Source organism: Mirounga leonina, unplaced genomic scaffold (genome assembly GCF_011800145.1).
Source record: "Mirounga leonina isolate KUSES-001 unplaced genomic scaffold, KU_Mleo_1.0 Mir_173, whole genome shotgun sequence".
NCBI lineage: Eukaryota > Metazoa > Chordata > Mammalia > Carnivora > Phocidae > Mirounga > Mirounga leonina.
Window position 1 is genome coordinate 19,988,130 of NW_023270447.1, and position 23,824 is coordinate 20,011,953.

The window sequence follows — 23,824 nt, forward strand, 5'->3', positions numbered from 1 at the left end:
TACATACTTGCTACCCCACTCATCATGCTGCCCATGGGTACTGTTTCCCTGTGACTCTCTTGGCATGCCCCAGCTCCTTGAGGTCAAAGCTACAAGCTTACTACCTTTAAGAAAATGTCTAGCACATCTAGGTGTTAAATACATGTTGGCTTTAGGAAAATGTACAATACCGTAGGCTACTTCTTACATTACCCAGAGTTCAGTTCCCAGTCATTGTGATGCTAGCAAATCTCCTGAGTGCAAGCACTGAGCTAGGCACATCGCATGCATCACACTACTAACCATCACAACAGCCCTTAAGTTGGGTATCCCCTCCCTGCTGTCCGTTTTACAGAGGAGGAGACCATGATTCGAGGAGCGAAGGGCTTTGCTCCAATACACACATCCAGACAGTGGCAGAGATGAGAGGTCAACTCTGGTTTGAATTCAGATGCTATGAGGTGGCCAGAGTTTTGGCTTAGCCTTCACCCCTGGAATTTCCAACTACCTGTCACCATTTGAACTTCTGGAGAAAAGGGAACAAGTCATCCTTCCCTAACTCCACCCATGTCTCCTCACAGCCCCGTAACTGCCGCACGATAGAGCTAACCATCCCCTTGGTGGACTATATATATGATTGCATTGTCACTTCATGTTACTCTCTTGCTATCAAACCATGGGGCATACCATAGAGACCCTGAAAACAGCTATGACTTATGGCTGAGGATACAAGTAGAATTTCCAGAGCACAGATTGTCTTTACCTGGATTGGAACCAGTACTAGTGATAAACTATGAAAATAGATTTGTAGGGGCGCCTGGGTGGCTCAGATGGTTGGGAGACTGCCTTCGGCTCAGGTCATGATCCTGGAGTCCCTGGATCGAGTCCCGCATCGGGCTCCCTGCTCGGCGGGGAGTCTGCTTCTCCCTCTCACCCTCCCCCCTCTCATGTGCTCTCTCTCTCTCATTCTCTCTGTCTCAAATAAATAAATAAAATCTTAAAAAAAAAAAAAAGAAAATAGATTTGTAATTTAACAAGGACAGAATTGGAGGTAATATCGGCATGGGGATACCTAACATTTTAGCGCTTCCTGGGAGGGGCAGAATATGGATGCCTTTAATATAAACAGAGACCAGAGAGTTTACATTAACTGTCTCAAGGTTATACATCAGGTAAATGGATAGTGAGGATTTGAATTCACTTTGGATTCCAGGGCCTGTGTTGGAAATGCGGGTCAGACCTAAATTCTGGTGGGCCTTGAAATATAGACTAAGGTCTGCAGACTCTATTAAGAAGACAGCGAGAAGGTTTTGAGCAGAGGAGCTGTAAGATCAGAATGACACTTTGGAAAACCAGCCTAGCAACAGAGAAGAGGAGAAAGTGAGGCTGGAGGGATGAGCAGCTTGTGGGGGGACCATTTAGGGAGCTGCTGCCAATAGTTGTGCTTCGATGAAGTTTGCTCTCAGACACATCAAGCCTGAGATGACAGGACAGGAGGAAATGCCCAGAAGGCAGCTGGAGGTGAGAGGCGGAGGGCAGTGGTAACGAGGGGTGCAGCTCTGCGAGTTGCTATGGAAAGGCAGCAGACATCACCCTGAAAGTCATGAGGTCACTAAAGGCTCCTGTGAGGACCAAAGGGGACAAAGGGCTGAGGATGAAACTTGGAGATCTGGCATATTCAGAGGGAAGAAGAAAGGCAGGGAATTCGAAGAAGACGGGAGGAACATCAGAGAGGTGCAGCCCAGAGCAAGGACTTGCAGCAAACAGGCTGACAAAATAATTTAACAGCAGAAGCCAGCATCCCCTTTAGGGAATTGTGCTGAGAGAATCTTTGATAAGCTGCCAGGGTGGAAGAGGTGAGTGAGGAGGTCCATAGCGGAAGGCCACGGAAGAATGGGGAAAGTTAGACTGCCCTGCACTGGACTGAGGAATTTGAGCTGGGGGTGGGGTGTGGAGCAGACAAGAGAGAGGGGAAAGGGAAAGGGGGGTGGAGGAGAGGTGGGAAAGTGCGGCGAGGTGGAGGAATAGTTCGTGGACAGGCTGAGGGCTTTTACAAATATGAGTCAGGAAAGTGGCCTGAGTGGTTCTTGTGAATGCTCTGCTCTCTCCCCAAACTTTCACTAGAGTCTCCCAAACGCACCAAAGCCTGGTGTGTGTGTGTTGGGGGAAATCAAAGAACAGGGCAGGTTCCTCTTCCGGGTCTGGAAGAATGATCAAACACGTGGAACCGTGAGGTGATGCCTGGAAGACATTCCATAGAAGCAGAGGTTCAGAGCCAGTGGCCTGAAGCAGTAGACACACCGAAAATGTGTGGAGGTCTGGGGAGGGCGCAGGACCCCTGGGATGGGGGTATAGCCAATGTCCTCTAAATCTTAAGAGACATCCAGACTCCAGCTAACCTCTGCGGTATGACCTTATGAGGGAAGACGTGCCATGAAATAGTTATATTTTCCGAATGAACTCAGTATGCTGGTGGATTTTACAAAAGTGAACAGAGCGAGGGGAGCCCTCAGTGAATGGTTTGAAGAGGAGTAGCCTGGAGGGAGGACACCCATCTTTTTTTTTTTTTTTTTAAAGATTTTTTATTTATTTATTTGACAGAGAGAGACACAGCGAGAGAGGGAACACAAGCAGGGGGAGTGGGAGAGGGAGAAGCAGGCTCCCCACTGAGCAGGGAGCCCGATGCGGGGCTCGATCCCAGGACCCTGGGACCATGACCTGAGCCGAAGGCAGGCGCTTAACGACTGAGCCACCCAGGCGCCCCGAGGACACCGATCTTGAGGCGGCCTGACACAGACTCGGTTCACACAGGCCCCCACAGGGCAGGCTGCCCAGCTGCGAGTCATTAGTTTAAACTGTCTGCTGGAGAACATCTCTGGGACTTTTCTGGTCCCTTAGCTTGTGAGTAATTGTTTCCTAGAAAACTTTTCCTAACCCCAAATATTCCTCCTGAGCTGAAAGGACGAGATCTAACAGAGAAGGCTGCAGAGAAGCAGGGGGTGGGCGACTGCCGAGGCCTGCTCCTGCGGGGAGGCCAGGGAGGCCGGGGAGGCTGCCAGGGAGGCCGCCGGGGGGCCCAGGGAGGGCGGGGAGCCGGGCACCGGGCCACCTCTGGGGCCTGGATAAGAGTGGCTGATGGGCCGCTCCAGCTCCCCCCACCTTTCAGCACAGACACTGATGAGATTTTTCCTCCAGTTCCTGTAAGTCATAGACCAGGGCTGTGCATGCCCTATGTACACACGCATCTCTGAGCACTGCAGGAAATTCTGGCTGTCATTGGGAGAAACATACGACAGTCGAATAAAATTTGTGAAAACACCTCTCACTGAAACCATGTCAAGAGGTTGAAGATTTAAAAAACTTTTTTTTTAAGCTGTACATTTATTTTAGGAAACTCTACCCCCAAGTAGCGCTCAAACTCAGGACCCCCAGATCAAGAGTCGCATGCTCTGCCGACTGAGCCAGCCAGGTGCCCCCAAAGTTGATGATTTTTACGATGCAATTCAATACAATGAAATGATGACTCTCTTGCAGTTATTTCGTAACAAATTCTGCCAGGCTCTCCCATCTTGCCCGAAGAAATTAGAAACAAAGGAAAAGGGTGAAGGGAATATTAGCCAGCTCAATTTTCTGGTTTTCTACAGTAATCACTGGATTTGCTGAAGGAGTATGTAAAATGTCTCAGCGTCATTTGGCCTCTGTGGATCCTGTATTTACTAGCTACAGTTGCTAGTGAACATTAGTCAGGGAGAGGTGCTGCCTCTGGTTGAAGAGACTGGTGTGGATAATGGAACATTGTCATTTTTGCAGAGGCCACCCCTGGGTGTCTTGTTCCATCTATTCTTCCAAGGTGACATTGACACTCCTCCCATTGAAAGGTGGGGTCTGTATCCCCTCTCCCCTGCCCCTAACCCAGGCAAGATTTACAACTGTTTCAACCAATAGAATATGGCAGAAGTGATGTCACAAAAGTGATGTCATACAAGGTGATACAGCATCCTTTCTGCCTTTTAGAATAGTCTCTTGGGAGCCATAAGGTATTACAAAAGAGCTCTGATTACCCCGAAGCTGACATGCTGTGTGGAAGCTCAGGCTGTATGGAGAGGCTCAGCTGAGGTTCAAGGCGACAGCCAGAATCAAATGCCAGATGTAGGAGTGAAGATGACTCCAGACGATTCTAGCGCCCAGCCATTGAGTCTTCCCAAATGAGGTCTGAGACGCTGTGGAGCAGAGAGAAGCTGTTTTTGCTATGCCCTCCAAATTCCAGATCCACAGAATCTGGGAGTGTAAGAAAGTAGTTGTTTTAGCCTACTAAGTTTTGGGGTGGTTTGTTACATGGCAATAGTAATTGGAACAGATATGAAACCAGGAGCCCTATCTAGTCTCCGAGTTTTCCTGAGATACTTTGTTGGAGCATTAGAGCTTCTTGAAACACTATCTGAAAACTGAATTAACCATTTTTAAGGGCTCCAAATTCTATGTTTCTAATAAACCCGGAATGTAATAGTTTTATTAAGAAAGAGAAGATTCTTGGGCGCCTGGGTGGCTCAGTTGGTTAAGCGACTGCCTTCGGCTCAGGTCATGATCCTGGAGTCCCGGGATCAAGTCCCGCATCGGGCTCCCTGCTCAGCAGGGAGTCTGCTTCTCCCTCTGATCCTCCCCCATCTCATGGTCTCTCTCTCTGTCTCATTCTCTCTCTCAAATAAATAAAATCTTAAAAAAAAAAAAAAAAAGAAAGAGAAGATTCTTGCCTAGTGTTATGGATTGAATTGTGTCTCCCGTAGTGACAAGGACAGGCTGCCCCAAGATGGGCCACTTTGGCATGAAGATTGTTCTGAGCTGAAGGCAATTGAGATCCTGCAGGCTCAAGAGAAAATTTTGCCTCTCCCTTAATTACATAGAAGAATCTAAATTGGGGTCTTTCCCAGAAGAAGCATTATTAGCAGAGAGGAATTTTATCTGACCTATGTATATGGATGGGCAAATATCTAATTACCAAATGTCTGCTCTTCTTATTACCTTGTGAGTTGCATTCCTTCCCTTCGAAGTCCCAGACCTCTACCCCCTTCTCCTTAGCTGAGGATGACATATAGATCTCATTTTTCCTGTTTTTAGAACTTCCAGTCTGTGTGGATTCCCCATAGGTATGCTATTAAAATTGAATTTCTCCTGTTAATCTCTCTCATATCAATTTGATTCTTAGTCCAGCTAGAGGGACCTTGAAGAGGATACGAATTTTTGCTCTCCAAAACCCTCAAAATGATGAAGTTCTAAACCCCAGTACCTGTGAATGTGGTCTTATTTGAAAATAGGGTCTCTGCAGATTATCAAATTAAGATGAAATTATTAGGGTGGGCCCTGATCTAATATGACGGAGTTCTTTTAAAAAGGGAACATTTCAGGGCACCTGGGTGGCTCGGTCGGTTAAGTGCCTTTGGCTCAAGTCATGATTTCGGGGTCCTGAGCTTGAGCCCTGTGTGAGGCTCCCTGCTCAGCGGGGAGTCTGCTTGCCCATCTCCCTCTGCCCCTCCCCCCTCTCATGCTCGCTCTCTCTCTCAAATAAATAAATAAATAAATAAAATCTTTAAAAGCGGGGGAGAGTTTGAACACAGAGGTAGACACACAGGGAGGATGCCAAATGAAAATGAAAGCAGAGATTGAGTGATGATGCATCTGTAAGTCAAGGATTCCCAGAGACGGCTGACAAACCACCGAAAGACAGAAGAGAGGCGGAGAGCAGATCTTCTCTTACAGCCCTTGGATACCACCAACTCTACTGACACCTTGAGCTAGCACTGAGACAATAAATTTGTTTGTGGAAGCCACCCTGCATGTGGTAGTTTGTGATGGCAGCTGTAGGAAAATAATCAATACCAGAACCAGTTTGGACAGGGATGATGGCCCTCAGAGCCCCAAGGCTATCAGTTAATAGAGTTAGGCTGTCCAAATGTTAGAGTATGATTTTAACAAAATTACTCCACAAAGACTATATGAAATCATAAAGGAATCCCCAGAACCATTGCAATTAGGACTGAAGAACTATTATAATTTTTATATTAAAATCACTGTTGGAAGTCTATTATTTTTTTCTTAGACTCTAAAGGAGATATAAAACACAAGAGTTACATGCTGCCTCTTTTGTGTCACGATTCCCAAGAGCTATATTACCTGAAACTATTACTAAGAATTGAATAAACACTTTTTTAAACGGTGATGTCTAGATGTAACTTGAGTTGAAATAAATTCCTTGAAAGATTAAAAAAATAAAGCCCATTTTCTACTTGTTTGCAAACTTTCTAACAAGATTCCCTGAATCAAGATAATCACAATGGCCAGTTTGGTTTATGTTTGGTAATAACACCTTGTCTAATGCTGTGTCTTTTATGTAAAATATTTAAACTCGGAAAACACTCATCTATGGTATGCCTGATAATAAAAATGTTTGCACCTTGCTTTGTTCAAATACAAAATCTACTGTATTCAAAGATTTACACACAAAAGTAGTACAGCCTCTCACTTTTTTCCTACTTGGATACTGAGGATAACATTCAAACTTAGGCAGGCCTGGGGCCATGTGAGTACCCCCACTGAGTCTAAAATTGTCTTTAGTGACTTCCCTCTTATGTACTTCTGCACCCAAACGGAGATGCTTGTATCTTGCTAGCCTGAACAACTGACTCAATTTATTCCACGTCAGTGTTTATCTCAATATTGTGTATAAATGAAAGGACTGGACGATGGGACATTGGAAGGTACCAGTGGACAGTCTTCTCTGTATGGCACTTGCACTGAATCACCAGCTGTCTCCATTCTATTGCATTTCTCAGCTCGTGGCTCCAAAATTCCTCAAGCTGCCCCACAATCCTGTGAGTTTTTTATTATTTTTTTAAAAGATTTTATTTGTCAGAGAGAGCATAAGGAGGGGGAGCGGCAGGCAGAAGGAGAGGGAGATGCAGGCTTCCTGCTGAGCAGGAAGCCCGACGTGGGGCTCGATCCCAGGACCCTGGGATCATGACCTGAGCCAAAGGCAGCCGCTTAACCGACTGAGCCACCCAGGCGTCCCCCTGTGAGAACGCACACATTCATGGGGCCTCTTGCCACTCTCAGAACCCTTCCTTGTCTCAATAGACTTTCTCCCAAGGGCTATCAGTTGATTATCAGTAAAATGATGGAGTCACAAATGACTACAGAAAAATACGGTGACAATTTAGCTTCACAAGTTACCAATCACAATTTTCTTATGCCTAAGTGGTATAGAAGATTTTCCGTAAAAGGGCTTCCATAAGCCCGGAGTGTGGGTGGTTAAGGAGGGGAGGCTTCCTAGCTGAGCAGAACCATTCTGATTCCTTCAAGGAACCATAGCCATTACGGTAACAGTGTTGGGTGAAAAGCTGCGCTGGACAGCAATCACACAGTCGGATCTGGCAAAGGCTCAGCCATTGCAAGCCAGACTCCGTATCCAGGTGCTCATTACTCAGACGGAACTCCAGGGGCACCTGAGGTAGATGCAGCAGCACGGTGAATTAAGGAAGGAAATCATCAGTCACAATTGCAGAAACTAGCTAAACACGAAGTGAAAGAAGGCATGCGGCCCATTTCCTGCGGAGCACAGAGTCCTTGCAACGGCAGATGCAAAAACCAGGAGAAATGCAAAAGATAAACATGACTTCTATAATCCAATAAGGGACGAATCTCAATTTTAAATTACAAAAATGACTTTATTTAAGTTATTTTCTGGTCCTATGTACTACATAGCCAAATAACATGAAGACATTTCAATGGGAATTTGCACTATGACAAATCAACTTTCAAGCATTTTCTTGACAGTCTTAGAGGTTTTACCAGCATTTGACACAATCTGAACACAGTGAGAGAAAACAAGTGGCAGGAAAAACAACTGAGGGAGCACATAAGGCATTGGGTTTCAACCCCAGTAAAAATATTCATTTAAGAGGCAGAATCAGGTGGGAGAGGGAATAGTATTCAGCAGAGAGCAAATTTATAACTACATTAAAAACCATGCATAGGAACTGTTACTTAACATGGTCAACAAGTTAAGTTGTTCAAAGTACCCCTTTTCAAGGTCTTCTGATTAAAAAAAGTTCCTTGGTGGGGAGGACACTCTTCCCTCTCTCCAGAGTGAACTTCAGAATGTTACCTTTGTCAGTGCCTGGCTCTGGGAAGATGCAGTAACAGGGGACACCTCGTTTGAAAGGCTGGGATGAAACTGTATTAGAAGCATGTCACTGAGGCCTAAATCTAAAAAATGAGTGGCAGGTCTGTTTGAGACTGCCTAAGTTTTCTTACAATGTGTCTGAATTGACAAGAAAAGATGAGAATCTCTTACAGACTCTTGAGGCATTCCCCTCACTTATAACTGTGCTGTTTTGTTCACTTGTTTTACTAACTTAAGGTTACTATGGGACCCTACTGTGAGTTACTGAGATCCTACCAAAAATGTAACTGCTTGACTAGCATCACATCAGAATTAATGGGGGGACACACATTGAAATTACATGAAAATTTATCTTATCTATTCACTACTAAGTACTGCTGACCATTTTCATAGAGATGGATCACGAATGTTCACTGTTTATGTAAATACAGCATTACTATTGATCAGCTATTTGGTAGGAAATTGGAGAGTAGAATAAACTACTTAAAAATGGACTTTTTTTGAAACGATAGAATTAGAAAAATAAACAACAGCAAAACTCCTCTTGGGGGAAGGAGTAAGAAGAGATATAAAGAATCTGTCTTCTTTTTTCTTGATATCAGAAATCATAAGACAGCATACTGCAAGAACTTGGACCTTCCTCATCCCAAGTAGCCTGAGAAAGATACCAGGTTGTTTAAAACCCTCTCTAAGAAGATGGCTTGAGAGGCAGATAAAGAGGCACCTCTGGATGAACAAAATACTCCTACCAAGCATACCTTCCGAGCCTTCCTGCCGAACAGGATGCCATGTAAATTGTTGGAACTCTTTACAGCAGCTACATGGGAAATGCAGGGAAAAGGCGGGTGAACAAGAAAAATCTACAATTGTTTCACTGTACCAAGAACATTTATGTTAAAAGTGCTGTGTTAAGAACAAAACAAAACAAAACAAAAACCCAACACATAACTAGTTTTCTGAGGTGTGGTCTTCTTAGGGGAGTTCCACTGGGACATACTTCTATGCTTTGCTTCAACCAGATCATCACCACGCAATTATCTGCTCTACGCTTAACCATGAAAACCGACCAACAAGCATACCCATCATGGGTTTCAAGCGGCCACAGGAGTTATGAATACGTACGGTGCTTTTAGATTTACAGAAGCAGTTTCTCATGAATCTTACAGAGGTTGCAGAAATAGAGCTAGTTGTTCCTTTTGAGCAAGAGCACTTGTAAAATACAGAAAGGGATTAGGTAAATACCCCTTTTACACGGAGTTGATCCATTAAAGGACTTTAGAAAAGTCAGCAGTTCATTTACCTGAGTTTCCCATTTAAAGGCTAAATGTAATTAAATACTTTTTGCTTATACATGCGAACAAAAACTTAACAATATTAAAAAGGGCCAGAGTCAGAAAATTGAGACTCAAGATGAAGTTTGAGACTTTGGAATTTTTATAAAGTCTAATAGAAACATCCATGAATTTTCCTTCATATTTCCTTCATAGTTAAAGCATAAAGTCATAGAACAATACTGATTTACTGGATGTTATTTAGAATTTGGTTTAGGGGCCAGCCTGTGAAATCATTAAGCAAGCAAATCAGAGTCATTTGGAATTGGGAGCAAATTATTACAAGTGATAAAACTACTTACTAGTCACTTACTTCAGTTACGAACCCCATGTGAGATTATGAATTAACACCAGATAAAAACTTCAGCATAAATATGATTTTTAACCTGAATAGATCCCTTTTGAAGGGAGATATAGAAAATAACTATAAATTTTATCCAGAAAAATAGTGTACCCAGTGCTTCACCAGTAGTTATTTAAGCTTACCTTTCAACAGGGTATTTTTGTCATGCTCAGTCATGGAGAATCTTCCAAGTCTTTTGTTTGTTTGCTTAAAACAAAGAGGGCTCTGTTTCTAAATACAACACATTGTTCATAATCAGGATCCTAACTATATTCTGGAATCGAATATTCTCTCCTACAAGAAATATAGCCATGTTACTATTTTAAACATATCATTTCATTTCTAGGTGGGAAATAACTTACACAAAATCACCATTCTAACACTTGGACATAGAGCAGAAACAATAAAGCATCCCGGACTGCATGATTTCATTATTAAACAAATGAAAAGCATCTCTTTCCCAAATCCTTCACTCCATGACATCTCATAGCATCTCAAACACGATTGAGGTACGTGTGTCTGCTGAGTAGTTCCTATAGCTGTGTTCTGTACATGACTCAAAGCAGCACTGCACAAAATCCCCAGGATCAAGGCGCAAAATTTAAAAGCAATTATTTTGAAACGCCAAATCATCTTCCTATTTTCTTTCATTGTTGAGTCACAAAACTCTCTTAGATCAGACTAGAGCTCTGAAGACAGTCAGTGTGAATTTACTATATAAAACAAAATTCCCACGATCAGCAGTACTGGTCCTGGATTGAGGGCACAGTGTTTTCATTTTCCTGTCCTACACAGCTGAAGAATCAGTAACAGATTTTGCCCAAGATGCTATACTATGTTGGTTTAAATACAAACGTAAAGAAAAGCTCTGCTAACCATCAAGTACAAATTATTTCTAAGTGACATCCACTTAGCAATTTATTCACCCCTTTAAAAAGAAAAAAGTAACAACCATTTTAGATGAGATGCTTATTTTAAGCCAAAAAGCAGAAAGAGTTCCTGTGCTCGCCTCCCTTGCATCCGCAGCAAGGGCAGGATTACGGGAGCTCCACTTATGGAGATGAGGGTTATTCTGCGTACCAGGCTGAATGTGAGGAGATGCCCCCTCCCCACCTCCCACCCAAAGCAACCAGTGCACCTGACTACAGTGCACCAGCCCTTTCACAGACCGCTTCAGCCGGGAATATTTTTTCCATCTGATGTACACCCATATCAAGATATCAAAGGTTATTACATTACTTAAAAGCCAGGCTTCTGATTCTGATTTTTAAATTTAATTACCTATTTTAATTAAAATAAATCTAGCTTCTCTAAGGTTGTTTAGCAGTATTACATAGCAATATTAAGATGAAGGGCAGGGGGAGGAGAGCCTCTGTATTTTGTTTTTAAATGATATTTTTGAAATGTTGGTGAGAACGCAAATCAGGTAGATGATAAATGACCCATTCAGTACAAAATCCTAGCCTAACGATCACGTTGACTGTGAGTCAGGTATATGAAATAACACAAGTTAGGGTTCTGTTGGAGATGAGGAGAAATTTTTGAAAACAATGGCCTGTGGCAATGCACTTACGTGAATTTACACTCCAGAGAAGAGTTTTCTATAGGATGAAGGACTTGGCCAAAGCAGAAGGCAGCTGGTATTACAATGACTAGCACGGACTCCTTGGTACATACACAATGAAAACAAAAGGACCCTGGACAGGTGTAAACAAGCAAAAAATGACCTTGGCAAAATATCTATTTAAAAAATACCAAAAAGCATGCAACTTAAAATTCCCTCCCTTTCACAAGAATGAAATGAAAAAAACCAAAACACAAAAAACAAAAAAACCCAGACGGAACCATCTGTTTCTTCAGTAGAAAACAATAATAGATACATTTAGGTTCCAGGACAAATAAAACTTTAAAATATTAATATTGAAAAAATACAATTAAATTTTTATTAAAAAATACATACTCCTTACTCAATCTTTGTGTACATTTTGTTTTGTGTGAAAAAGAAAAAAAAATAAAAATAAAATAGGAAAGGCATTAAGACTACCTAATTATTTATACTGTATTTGGTAGAAGCACGTTTCAGTCAAGCTTTAAAGAAAATAAGTTATTCTGCTTTCATTTGTTCCCGGACATCAGAAGGCAGAGTTTCAAACAGAGCATCTTCCACAACCAACCCGGCTCGCTTCAGGGCCCGACAGTCACCCAGTTCGGGAGGGAGGATTTCAAAGTGATTGCCTTTAACGTCTAAGTAAGAAAGAAATAATAAATTTCCAATTTTCGGTGAAAGTACGGAGAGGCTGTTTTTCCCAATCTTCAGAGTTTTAAGTTTCTTGCAGAAGTAGAGTTCGTCTGGAAGGCTCTCCACTTTGTTACAAGTGATGGAAAAATACTGTAAACTCTGTAGAACTCCGATTTCGGGTGGGATGAACCGAATGTCATTGTAGGACAGGTCCAAGTATCGGATTTTGTTGCATAGGAAGAGGTGGGAAGGCAGCACCTCTATTTTGTTGTGACTGAAGGCCAGGCGCTCCAGGCTGGTGAGTTTCTTGATATGCTCTGGGATGTAGGTGATGCTGTTATGCCACAGTTTCAGCACTGTCAACTTTCTCAAGTGCTGGAAGCTAACAATTTCCTCTATAGATTTCAGATTATTCTCTTTGAGGTCCAATTCCTGGAGGCTGAGCAGACTAAACACGGCATGGGGAATGCGCTCCAGGTCGCAGTGGACCAGCTCCAGCTCTGTCAGATTGGTCATCTTCTTTAAGTTGTTGAGCATCACCAGCTTGGTGCCGTCGTTATGGATGCACATCTTCTGGAGATGGCTGGAAACGTCCACCACTGCCTGAGGGATTTTGGAAACGTTGCTTTTGATGGAGAGAATTTTAAGGCTTTTGAGATCCCGCAGAGACTCAAGGGTGACATTTTTGGAAATATCATGACTTAGAGAGCCGACCAGGTAGAGCTCTTCCAGATTCCGGAGCCCATACATCCAGGGGGGCAGCTCCCTCATGTCATCAAACTTGACGCTCAAGACCTTGAGGTTTTCCTTCAGGAAAGAGAGTGCCGGACTATGGATTTTGACTGAGCACTGGTGTAGCGAGAGCTCTTGGAGATTGTCTAGCTGCGCGATGGTGGCTGGGATCATCACGTTCTTGATGATTTCAAGTTTTAGAGACTGCAACTCTGTGATCTCAAAGACTGTGTCTGGAAGGCCAGAGAGCATAATAAGAGGCAATTCCAACCGGTTATGGGCATTTGTCTGTAGCTTCTGCCTCAGTTTATCGGGAGTCCACTCGTTATTTAAGTTCAGCTGCTTTAATTTGTTCTCACTCACTTCAGATAGGAACACCGCAAATCTCTTGGAATACAGTGGGTCATACTGATCTATCATATGAAGCATAAAGGCAAAGTCATTTTTCACATCTGGAATATCGTCAATTCCAGTCTCCTGCCTGACATACTCAAAAGAATATTCCCGTAGAGAACGGTAGAACAGCCAGTATAAGGTGTAAAGGCACGTCAACCCGTAGATGCTTACAAAACACAGGTAGCAAAAGGACAGTTTTGAGAACAAGTGTGCCATGGTGTGATTACAAGAAAAGTTTTTATATCCAGTCATGTCCTGAATGTCAACGTTACAGTCCACGGTAAACTGAACTTTGGAAACCAGGGCGCTATTATACCCAATGATGATTAGGAATTTTATAACTTTAAGCACAGTCTGGCGGACGTACATGGCATAGAGTATATCACCTTCTTCGACGTGCAGCCTGAACTTCTTCACCTTCTCAAATAAGGCCTTTGCTTGCTCACCTTCCTTCTTATCCAAAGCTCCTGCAGTGGATTTGTCAACCACGAACTTCTCAGGAATGGACTTTAATGACTGAGAGTTGACCAGGCTGCCTTCTGGACCGGACTGGATGGTGTTGGACCTACTCATGTTGTTCTTCCTGTTGTCCTTTTCCTCTGAATCCTCCCCAGACACTTCCGATAAAGCCCGTGTGGTCCAAGGAGAGTCAAAACACTTCCCCAGGATCGAGATGAAGTGTTCTATTTTGGAGCTGGAACCGGGGAACTTGAACCAAAAGTTGCTGCAGAGCATGAAGACCAGGGTATGGATGAGCACCAGGTAAGGGAAATACTTGGCATACCAGTGGAGGGCTCGCTCGTAACACATCTGGTTTATAAAACTGTACTGCTGGAGGTCCAAATCTGTCTTTAGCCCTTTCATTTCCACGGTGGCAGGGTTGGTAGGAGACGGTTTAGGGGGAGGCAGCGGGGTGGTGCTGGCAACTGCTTGAGAGACATTGGACACGGAAGAATGATTCTGAGAAGGCTGGACCCTTTTTGGAAGGCAGATGATCTTGTCTTGCATGACCTGAAACACAGAAGTAATGTTTTCAAATTGTATTATTCAAAGAGCTCTGATAATGTCATTAGCGTGAAGCAAGCAGCAATAACATCCAATAAATGTCCATTTCCTTTGCCTGGAGAATACAATGCTTGATTCCAGCACCAGGATTTCATTCCCGGCCCATGTGCTGGGAAAATGAAATACTTGACTTTGCTCTTCATGTGTGAGTTATGACATAAAACACAGCAGTTTTCTTTCTTTCTTTCTTTCTTTTAAGATTTCCTATTATTTATTTGAGAGAGAATGAGAGAGAGAGCATGAGAGGGGGGAGGGTCAGAGGGAGAGGCAGACTCCCTGCCAAGCAGGGAGCCCGATGTGGGACTCGATCCTGGGACTCCAGGATCATGACCTGAGCCGAAGGCAGTCGCTTAACCAACTGAGCCACCCAGGCGCCCAACACAGTGGTTTTCTTAGGCCCCAGAAGAACTCACAACAAAATAAGTATTTAAAGAACATTCATGTGTTTTAAAATTTTGCATTTCTTCTCTCCCTGAAGCCCGGGAGAATCAGTCATTGGTCTGGGAAGTACATCCCCTTATCAGACTCAATCCTGAACTGGATGGCTCCCCAGATTAGATGGGCTTGTGTATGAGAATTAACAGGATTGGCAGGAGGAAATGTGGAAGAAATTCCTGTCTTTATCACTTACCCCTTCCTTTCTACCCATATCCTGGACTGCATGCATAGATGAATGCAAATGACCTTCATAAAATGTGAATTCACTACGCTTTTAGAAAAACCATTTCATCTCTCCACAGAGAGATAGGAGAGAATACAGAAGTGCTCCATAGTAAAATAATTAGGTTTCAACTTGCTGGCTTTTCACAAAAAACATTACATTGAAAACTTTTATCCCTCTACCAATACTGCAATTTGTCAGAAAAAAAAATAGTAAGCCCTAAGAACGTCCAGTAGTCTCCTAATATTGCAATTTGGGTAAGAAAGAGGGCATCCTTTTTGCAGATGATGGAGTATGAGGCCAAATACTCTTTGAATCAACCTGGAGGGACTGTCCACAGAAACAATAAGCAAACAGTTCAGATGGAGAATAACCACCAAGGAATTGACAGCAATAACATGTGGAATTAATAATGCAGGGAAAATCTATTTAAAAATGTCAAATGGGGCGCCTGGGTGGCTCAGTTGGTTAAGCGACTGCCTTCGGCTCAGGTCATGATCCTGGAGTCCCAGGATCGAGTCCCGCATCGGGCTCCTTGCTCAGTGGGGAGTCTGCTTCTCCCTCTGACCCTCCCCCCTCTCATGCTCTCTCTCTATCTCATTCTCTCTCAAATAAATAAATAAAATCTTTAAAAAATAAAAAAAAATTAAAATGTCAAATGGCTGGAAATCCATAGCTTTCAGTGATTCTGCAATAGTAAAACATTTAGTGATTTCGGTAACAAACAGTAAAGCCCTTTATAGCAGTTATTGAAGCAGAAGCTGAATTCACTGTGAAGTGGGCTGCTATGGCATGGCAATGTGACCACAAGTCGGTGACATGGGGGACACCGCCCACCAGACAGACGTACAAGGTCTGACAATGGAGTGGAGCGCCCAACACTTAGCAGAGTGCCCAATACAAAGGAGACCACCCGCATGTATCTGCTGAGAAAGTGGATGAATCCTGAACTGACATGAGTATTTCCGGTTCAGAGTTGCGTACGTCTGCGTGTGGCCCCTTGCTCTTCTAGGGAAGAAGGTAAGGATGGTGACTAAAGTGCTGATGGCAGAAAACTTCTGCTGTGTTTAATATGCAACTGAGCCTATTCTAAAAATGTCATGGGTATTCATTAATTGTCACCGGAATCCGATGAGGCAGGTACTCTTATTATTCCCATTTCACAGATGAGGAGACCAAGGCACAGAAAGGTTAAGTTACTTGCTACTGTCATCCTGCTCAGGCCACCTGGACCCAGAGCCCACATTCTTACTTTATTTTACTGAATTTCTAGAATTAAACCAAAAAGATGCCAATCTGACTTTATCATAACAAATTACCTTATGCAAATTATGTTCCAGGAAAAGAGCTTACCTCTTCAATACCCTATGCAGATAACAATGAAAAGAATGAGGTTAAGGGGAAGAGAAGAAGTCTCACTACAAGAGTTATAAAAGCTCTGTCCTGGAAGATAAAGCGGGGAGCAATTATTTACTGTGTCAATCAGGAGAAGCAAGGAAGAAATCACACACGTGACTGCATTTCTAGAACTCGGTGGCTACAGAGGTGTGAGAACTGAGCAGTGGCCTTCAAGCGTTTTTATCACTTACCTATGTCAGAGAAGAAATGTTGAGCATGCCCACTCAGTATATGTACGTTTATTCATAATTACATCCATAAAGTCCTGTCAATCCATATGTGAAATATTAGGAAAGCTTAATTCCTTTCCCTTGAAGCTTAAAATAAATGCAGGCATACCTTGAAGATAGTGCAGGTTCGGTTCTGAACTACCACAATAAAGCAAATATTGCAACACAGCGAGTCAAATGAATTTTTTGGTTTTCCAGTGCATAGAAAAGTTACGTTTACACTATACTATGGTAAAGTGTCATGTCAAAAAAATGTCCACCATCATCTGAGCTTTCAGCAAGTCATAATCACTGGTCACAGATTACCAGAGCAACTATAATAATAATGAAGAAATTTGAAACATTGCAAGAATTACCAAAATGTGACACTGAGACAGGAAGCAAGTGAATGCTGTTGGAAAAATGGCGTCAATAGACCTGCTCGACCCAGGGTTGCCACAAATCTTCCATTTGTGAAAAACACAGTATCTGCAAAGTGCAATAAAATGAGGTGTGCCTGTCTAAATAAAAGTTTCCATTTTTATCTCACATCTCAATGCAGCACCCTTTGCATTTCTGGGGAGTCAAGCACTCTACCTTGAAACCCCTGGAATAGAAAATAGCAGGAGGAAGTCTAGACAAATGCCAGACTACCCTTAAGGAATACAGAAGAGAGACAAATAAGCACTTTAGTGTTTGGAGTCATGTTCTGGATGTGCTCCCACTCATAGTCTCATTTAATGCTCCAACAGTCTGTGTAGTAAGCAGAAGGTAGAGGCGAGAGATGAGCAGGGAAAGGGAGTGCTTCCCTGAGCACCTTACCCAAGAGTGACACCTTCGAGCTTGAGTGTTAATATGGCATTGTTAGTGTTGTGATGAAAACACGGAAGGGGCACCTGGGTGGCTCAGTCGTTAAGCATCTGCCTTCGGCTTGGGTCATAATCCCAGTGTCCTGGGATCGAGCCCCGCATCGGGCTCCCTGCTCAGCGGGAAGCCTGCTTCTCCCTCTCCCACTCCCCGCTTGTGTTCCCTCTCTCGCTGTGTCTCTCTTGTCAAATAATAAAAATCTATAAAAAAAAAAAAAAAAAAAGAAACACGGAAGACTTGGTTTGTGAAAGCAAGATCAGTTAGAAGGTAAAAAGGCAGGCACCTTCTTAAAGTGCTAACTCCCTGCCAAGCGACCAGGCAGACCCCATTCCTGGCCCCCTGCCTAGTACTTCCCCAGGCTTGTTCCTAATGGTGGGAGATGATAGACCTATGGAACTTGCTTGCATAAGGTTTCAGTATATCCATTGCACAAGGGTGCCAAGCAAATGGGGCAAACAAGGGTGAGCTGAAATCCTGCTGTGTTCTCCTTGGTGGGATGGAAGCCCCATCCTCTTGGGGCTATCTATGGTCACAAGGTGGGGATACTTTTTATATTCTGCACAAAGGTACCTAATTGGCTAGCATCTGCCATGCTAGGGAAGCAGGTCATATTCTCCCCATTCTACAGAAGAAAAAACCAACTAAGGTTCAGAGAATGTCAGTAACTTGTCCAAGTTCACACAGCAGGAACTTAAACCTGTGTCCTGTTTACAGCCTAGTGTTCTTCTACCCCTCCACATGTCTTCTCACCTCACCAAGCTTCTGCTAGGAGGGCTTTCCAGAGAACAGCCCAGCGTAGGGGAGGGAGACAGAGCTCACCTCCCCAAGTTCCTTTTAGTCTTCTGATGCCGGCTATTTCTCTTTCAATTTTCATGAAGACAGAATTTTTAAAAATGTGCCTACTTAAATCCCAGGAGGGGAAGGACGGTGAGCTACTTTCCAGCAGCTGTTAACTATTCAGAAGTGAGCACAGAGTCGAAAAAATACTGAAACTCAGTTGCTAAGGATGATAGCTGCCCCAGCGGCTGAGAGAACATTCCCTAAGAAGACTCCAGCAGAGACGCAGCTCAGAGTAGAATTCCCCCCAAACGTGATGGCTGGTTGCCTAATCCAGGACTGTGAGAAGGAACAGGACAGCTTCAGGGAGTCCAGCAGCAGGAGAGTGAGCATTTAAACAATAAAATGGCCACAGGACAGAGGAAGGAAGTTGCCCCCTCCATGTTAAAGAGACACAGTATTTCTGAACGTGACAGCACTGAGAAGAACTGGGAGAAGGACGTGCATTTTCGAAGGTACGGTTGCCAAAAGTAAGGTGGCCAGGCTTTCCTAAAACAGCAGTGGCAACCACGACAACAAACGGCACAGGGTGCTTTGTGGTATCTTTGTAAAAAAACAGCAGCAGCTTGTAAGAACTTGAAATTCTTTGCTTCCTCTTTCCCGCTTTTTGGAGAAATTTGTTAATTAAACCGATATACCTCACTTCTCTTTACTTTTATTCATTTAAAGGTTAGAGCCCCAAACAAGCCTTACAGAAAGGCTGCAACACCAATTTCAAAGGAGCCTCAGGGTTGCAGACTGCTGGAGCAGAGTGGCTGGGAGGTGAGCAGGGACACCCCCCCCCCCCGCCACCTTGCTCACCCCCAGCTCATACACATGCATCACAGTGCAGCAAAATTCCACCATTTTCATCCAGAGGCAACCCTCAGAATGCCTTTGGAGGAAAAGGGCTTGAGACCAGGAGCTACAACGTGTGTTTGTGAAGGGAGACTGGAGGGGGAGGGAGATGAGGTAGGGGGGGAGAAAAAAAATGAAAAAAAAGCAGGATAAACCAGAGAATCCAATCCAAAATACAGCAAGGTGAGGAAGTTACTATCCTAAAGTCAGATATGAGAATAATTCTTGAATAAAAATCAACTGTGTTAAGGAAAATATCTGAACTGGTTTGGGAAGTAGGAGGGGAAGGATACAGAATAAGGTGAGTCACTGAGAGCAAAGGTCGGATGAAGCCATGGCAACAAAGATGGCCAACCCTATTCTATACTGGGATGTACAGGCTTGGAGGTGGGAGGAGGTGAGTCAGCAGAGCAGAGAGGGGCTCAAATCAAAGAAAATAGGTCAGGCAACATGGTGGGCGGCTGGAGGATACATTCATTATTTCTATTTTGAGATATCAATACCTTGCAGTCTTGCCTGAAGCTTTGGTAAAAATCTGCTATACAGACACAGACACATGCACAGACATACTGACAGACAGACAGACACACACACACACACACAGCTTTTGTGAGTCAATTTTATAAAAATCACAACAAAAGGAACAAACTTTCATGCTTCAATCAAATCTGTACAGACAGGGAGAATTTGCCTGAGATGGTAAAAATCTATAATCTAAACTGTTTCCATGGAAGCAGGAATGAGGACCATGGGAAGCAAATCGTTCCAGGAGTCTGCAGAACTTGGAGAGGGCCATGGGGCCATGGACTGGAATTTGATCCATCATGCTCTAGATCCTAAGGAGCAGCTGACGTCTAGGTGATCAACATGTATAAAATGCTCCTCAAGGCCTTAGAGTGAAAGGCCCGGAGGGATAAAAATATACATGTAAAATTGTTCCATCACTGTGATAATATCTAGGTAATGTTTCTGGAAAAGAAACCCAAGGGTTTCAGGGATTACAGAAATGGGCTCAGTAAAGTTTGGACTCATAAATTCTCATTTATAAATTATTTTGAGATAACATAGCAGCTGCTTTTAGGGGGAAAAATGAGACTCATTGTGTTTTGTGTGTGTGTGTGTGAGAGAGAGAGAGAGAGAGAGAGCACCGAATCGACTCACTGTGTTTTTGAGACCAAGTGAAAATTCAAGCTGCCTTAAAAAAGGAAAGGGCACCTGGGTGGTTCAGTCGCTTAAGCATTGGTTCAGGCTCAGGTCACGATCCCAGGGTCCTGGGATTGAGTCCTTCCTTCATTGGGCTCCCTGCTCATCGGGGAACCTGCTTCTGCCTCTCCCTCAGCTCATGCTCTCTCTCTCTCAAATAAATAAATAAAATCTTAAAAAAAAAAAAAAAAAAGGAAACAACCCATCTAAACCATGCCTGAAATGCTGCTCAGATCTAAGAAAAGAAATCAAATATTTAAGATTATAACTGTCAAATTTATACCAGTAAAGAGATGCATTTTTAAGCGGAATATGTACATACTTTATCACCTACTGAAATGCCTTGCACTGTCAGAGCAAAATTAGGGCCTTTGGATCATACTTGTCACTATTTTAAATCATTAGTGGTCATGCCTACATCTTAGACTGTCTGATATAGCTTTGATGATAGTTATTTGAGTCTCAGCACTTTGTTAGAATTATAACATCCACTATGATAATATAAAAATAAGATCTATTTAATTTAGACAATTTCCAGAAACCCAGTGCTGTGAAAAGCAGAACCCACCTGTGGTAACAAGTTGAAACAGTATCCCATTTGCATGAATGAGACACCAAAGAGCTGAGGTTAAAACAAAACAGAATAAAACCAAACCACTTCACTTCAGAGAAGCTGCTTGAAATAACAAAGCTGGAGATAGAAATGACATTGATGGGAGGGGCAGACCAGGATTGCGGAGTGGTTCTGTGTGTGCCCTCAGGAGAATTCAAGCATTTGGGCCTATCTGCTGTATGTCAGATACTGTGTTAGGGATACCAAGAGCAATAAGCCCTTCAAGGTCAAGCACGGGAGAAAGACAACTGATCAGTCATCAGTGTGATTAACAGCTCAAACCCCTGCTCATCTTTCACAATGAACTTTATAATCAACCTGCCTAGATCCAGAAGGGAAAGAAAAAAACCACCTTGGTGGCATTTTTATTGGAATTAAATTACATTTATAAATTAGTTTAAGAAGAACTAACATCTTTATGGCATTGATTCTTCCTCTCCATGGTGTGTTTCCATTTGTTTCCATCCAATTTTATGCCTATCAAGAGTGTTTTATAGCTCTCCTCACATAGATTTTGGACACTTAATGTTATGCCTAAATACTTTTATTATTTGCTATCATAAACCTTTTTTTTTTTTAAACACAGGTGGTCGAGTCCTTCTTTCCTGCTTCCCTACCTTTGTGCCATTCTTCAGTAAGCCTGCTAAGTCTGGTGCATACTCTTCCAGATCTTGATCTGTGCATTTGCATATATATGACATTTAAACACATGGGATCTCACTATATGGACCGTTCCTGCACCTTGAGCTTTTCCCTTTCATCGTATGTCCTGAAGACCCTAACACATTGGCACATAGGGCTCTACTTCATTTTGAGGACCAGACAATTCATAGTGTGGATATGCTATCATTTACTAAAAACATTCCAGTGATGACATGCATTTAGGTAATTTTTCCACTGAAACCAATGTCAATGTCAAAAAATGACACGCCGTCTGATTTTATACGGCATTCTACAAAACAGGACAGAGAACAGATGGGCAGTCGCCAGAGGTTCACGGCAAAGGTTCACCACCAGGGAATGTCTTAGGCTATTGAGATTCTTCTGTATCCTGTTTATGGTGGTGGTTACAAGATTTAGGCATGTTTTAAAACTCAAATATAGATCTTGTTTTGATAAAGAGTGCATTCTTGAAGATGGCAGGGCTAAATGCTGTCTAATATTGACAGTACCCCACCAGCTTTTTTAAAAAAAATATTGTTCTTTCATCTACTTTGCACCCATCTGTGATTTTGTTTTATTTTTTAGGTGTCTCTTTTATGGATCTTAAAAAAATTCAAACTAATCACCTCTTTCTTTTTACAGTGAATTTAACCCATTACATTATTTTGCTCACTCATATTTGGATATTTACTGGTATTTGGATTTATTTCTGTATTTTTTTATTTTTATATATCCCTTTCCTTCCTTCTTCCTGCCTTCTGCTGCACTGATCACATTTTCCACACCTCCTATTTCCCATCCTGCTTCACCTGGTTAGTAAGGTGTAGACTGTATTTCTCAAAAGAGGCTACCTATAATTTCTAAAAACATACACATTTATTTATTTTTTTTAAAGATTTTATTTATTTGACAGAGAGAGACACAGGGAAAGAGGGAACACAAGCAGGGGGAGTGGGAGAGGGAGAAGCAGGCTTCCTGCTGAGGAGGGAGTCCGAAGTGGGGCTGGATCCCAGGACCCTGGGATCATGACCTGAGCTGAAGGCAGACGCTTAACCGACTGAGCTACCCAGGCGCCCCTAAAAACATACACATTTAAAGTTTTCAGTATTGCAACCCTGCTCCAAGCATGTTTGAACTACCCACTGAACTACCCCACTGTGTTGTTCTTGGGCTTAGTTTCAGTTTTCTCCTGAAACACACATTTTTTAAAAAAATTACCTATAGTTAGTTGAGCTTATTTATAGGTTTATGAAATCATACACTCACCAGTTCTCTTAGTTCCTGCATCTTCTCTAAGTAGATCCGTTAATAATTCTTTTAATAAGGGTCTGTGGACTGAAAGCTCATATACCTTGTGTACCTGACCGTGTCTCTACTGCTTTCATTCTTGAATAATAGTTTAGAAAGTTATAAAATTCTCTGTTGACAGTAATTTCCCGTCAGCACTTTAGAATACTATTCCATCATCTTCTGGCCTATATTTTCACTGCTGGGAAGCCTGCTGTCATTTCGAGTTTGTTCTCTAGTGGGCAATCTATCTTCCTCTACGCTGGCTTTTAAGATCTTGCCTTTAATCCCAGATCTTCTACAATTTCACTTTAATTTTGAATATATGTGGATTAATCCTGCTCAGTATCTGTAGCTCAGGACTCAACTTTCTTCAATTTTGGAAGACTTCAGCAAAACTTCTTTAAATATTGCTTCCACACTTGCTCCATCATTTCTTCCATTTTTTTCCTGTCATTCCTACTGGACATATGTTAGAGCCTCTCAGTGATCCCCCCACGGGTGTGTGTGCTTTTAAATCACTGCCTCTCTGTGCTGGGTTCTGAGAAACTCAGGACTCTTACCTAATTCATGGTCTTACTTTTCATATTTTTAAATTCAGTGACTTTTTTATTTCCAAACTTTCTAAATGTTTTATATCCATTTGCTCTTCTGTCACAACTCCCCATTTTTTAATGTTATATCTTTATCTTTTTGACGACTGCAAGTGTATTTATTTGAACTTCATTATTTGGTTCAAAATGGAGTTTGGTCTCAAGTGAATCAATGGTCCAATAGCTAATTTTGCTGAGAGCCTTCTCTGAGCATAGTTTTCTTCCTGTGCCCTCAGTGGGAGGCTGTTTCTGAGATGGAGATTGTCTCTGACCATCTCTTGTGTGCTCTTCTGTGGTTTCCTGCACCCAACCCCCAGCCCCCCAACCCACCATTGGCTCTTATCATGGCATTCTGATGTTCCGCTCCGATGTCAGGGTCTCACAGATCCGGTCGG

At 42.8% G+C, this 23,824-nt stretch overlaps 1 protein-coding gene across 3 annotated transcripts in view; it reads right to left on the minus strand.

Annotated features, from left to right (window-relative positions):
• Positions 1–7,676: 7,676 nt before the first annotated feature.
• The window catches only part of LRRC8C (leucine rich repeat containing 8 VRAC subunit C), an 81,846-nt gene continuing 65,698 nt past the window's right edge, over positions 7,677–23,824 (minus strand). Inside the window, exons 3-4 of one of the 3 annotated variants that reach the window (XR_004681604.1) lie at positions 11,874–14,207; positions 7,677–11,526 (exon numbers count right to left, since the gene is read on the minus strand). Coding sequence is in view for 1 of the 3 variants with exons in the window: in XM_035018091.1 (XP_034873982.1) it covers positions 11,934–14,207 (2,274 nt within the window). In the remaining 2 variants the exon portion in view is untranslated. Of the gene's footprint in view, positions 14,208–23,824 lie in introns of all 3 variants that reach the window. The other 2 variants (XR_004681603.1, XM_035018091.1) reach the window with 2 other exon arrangements.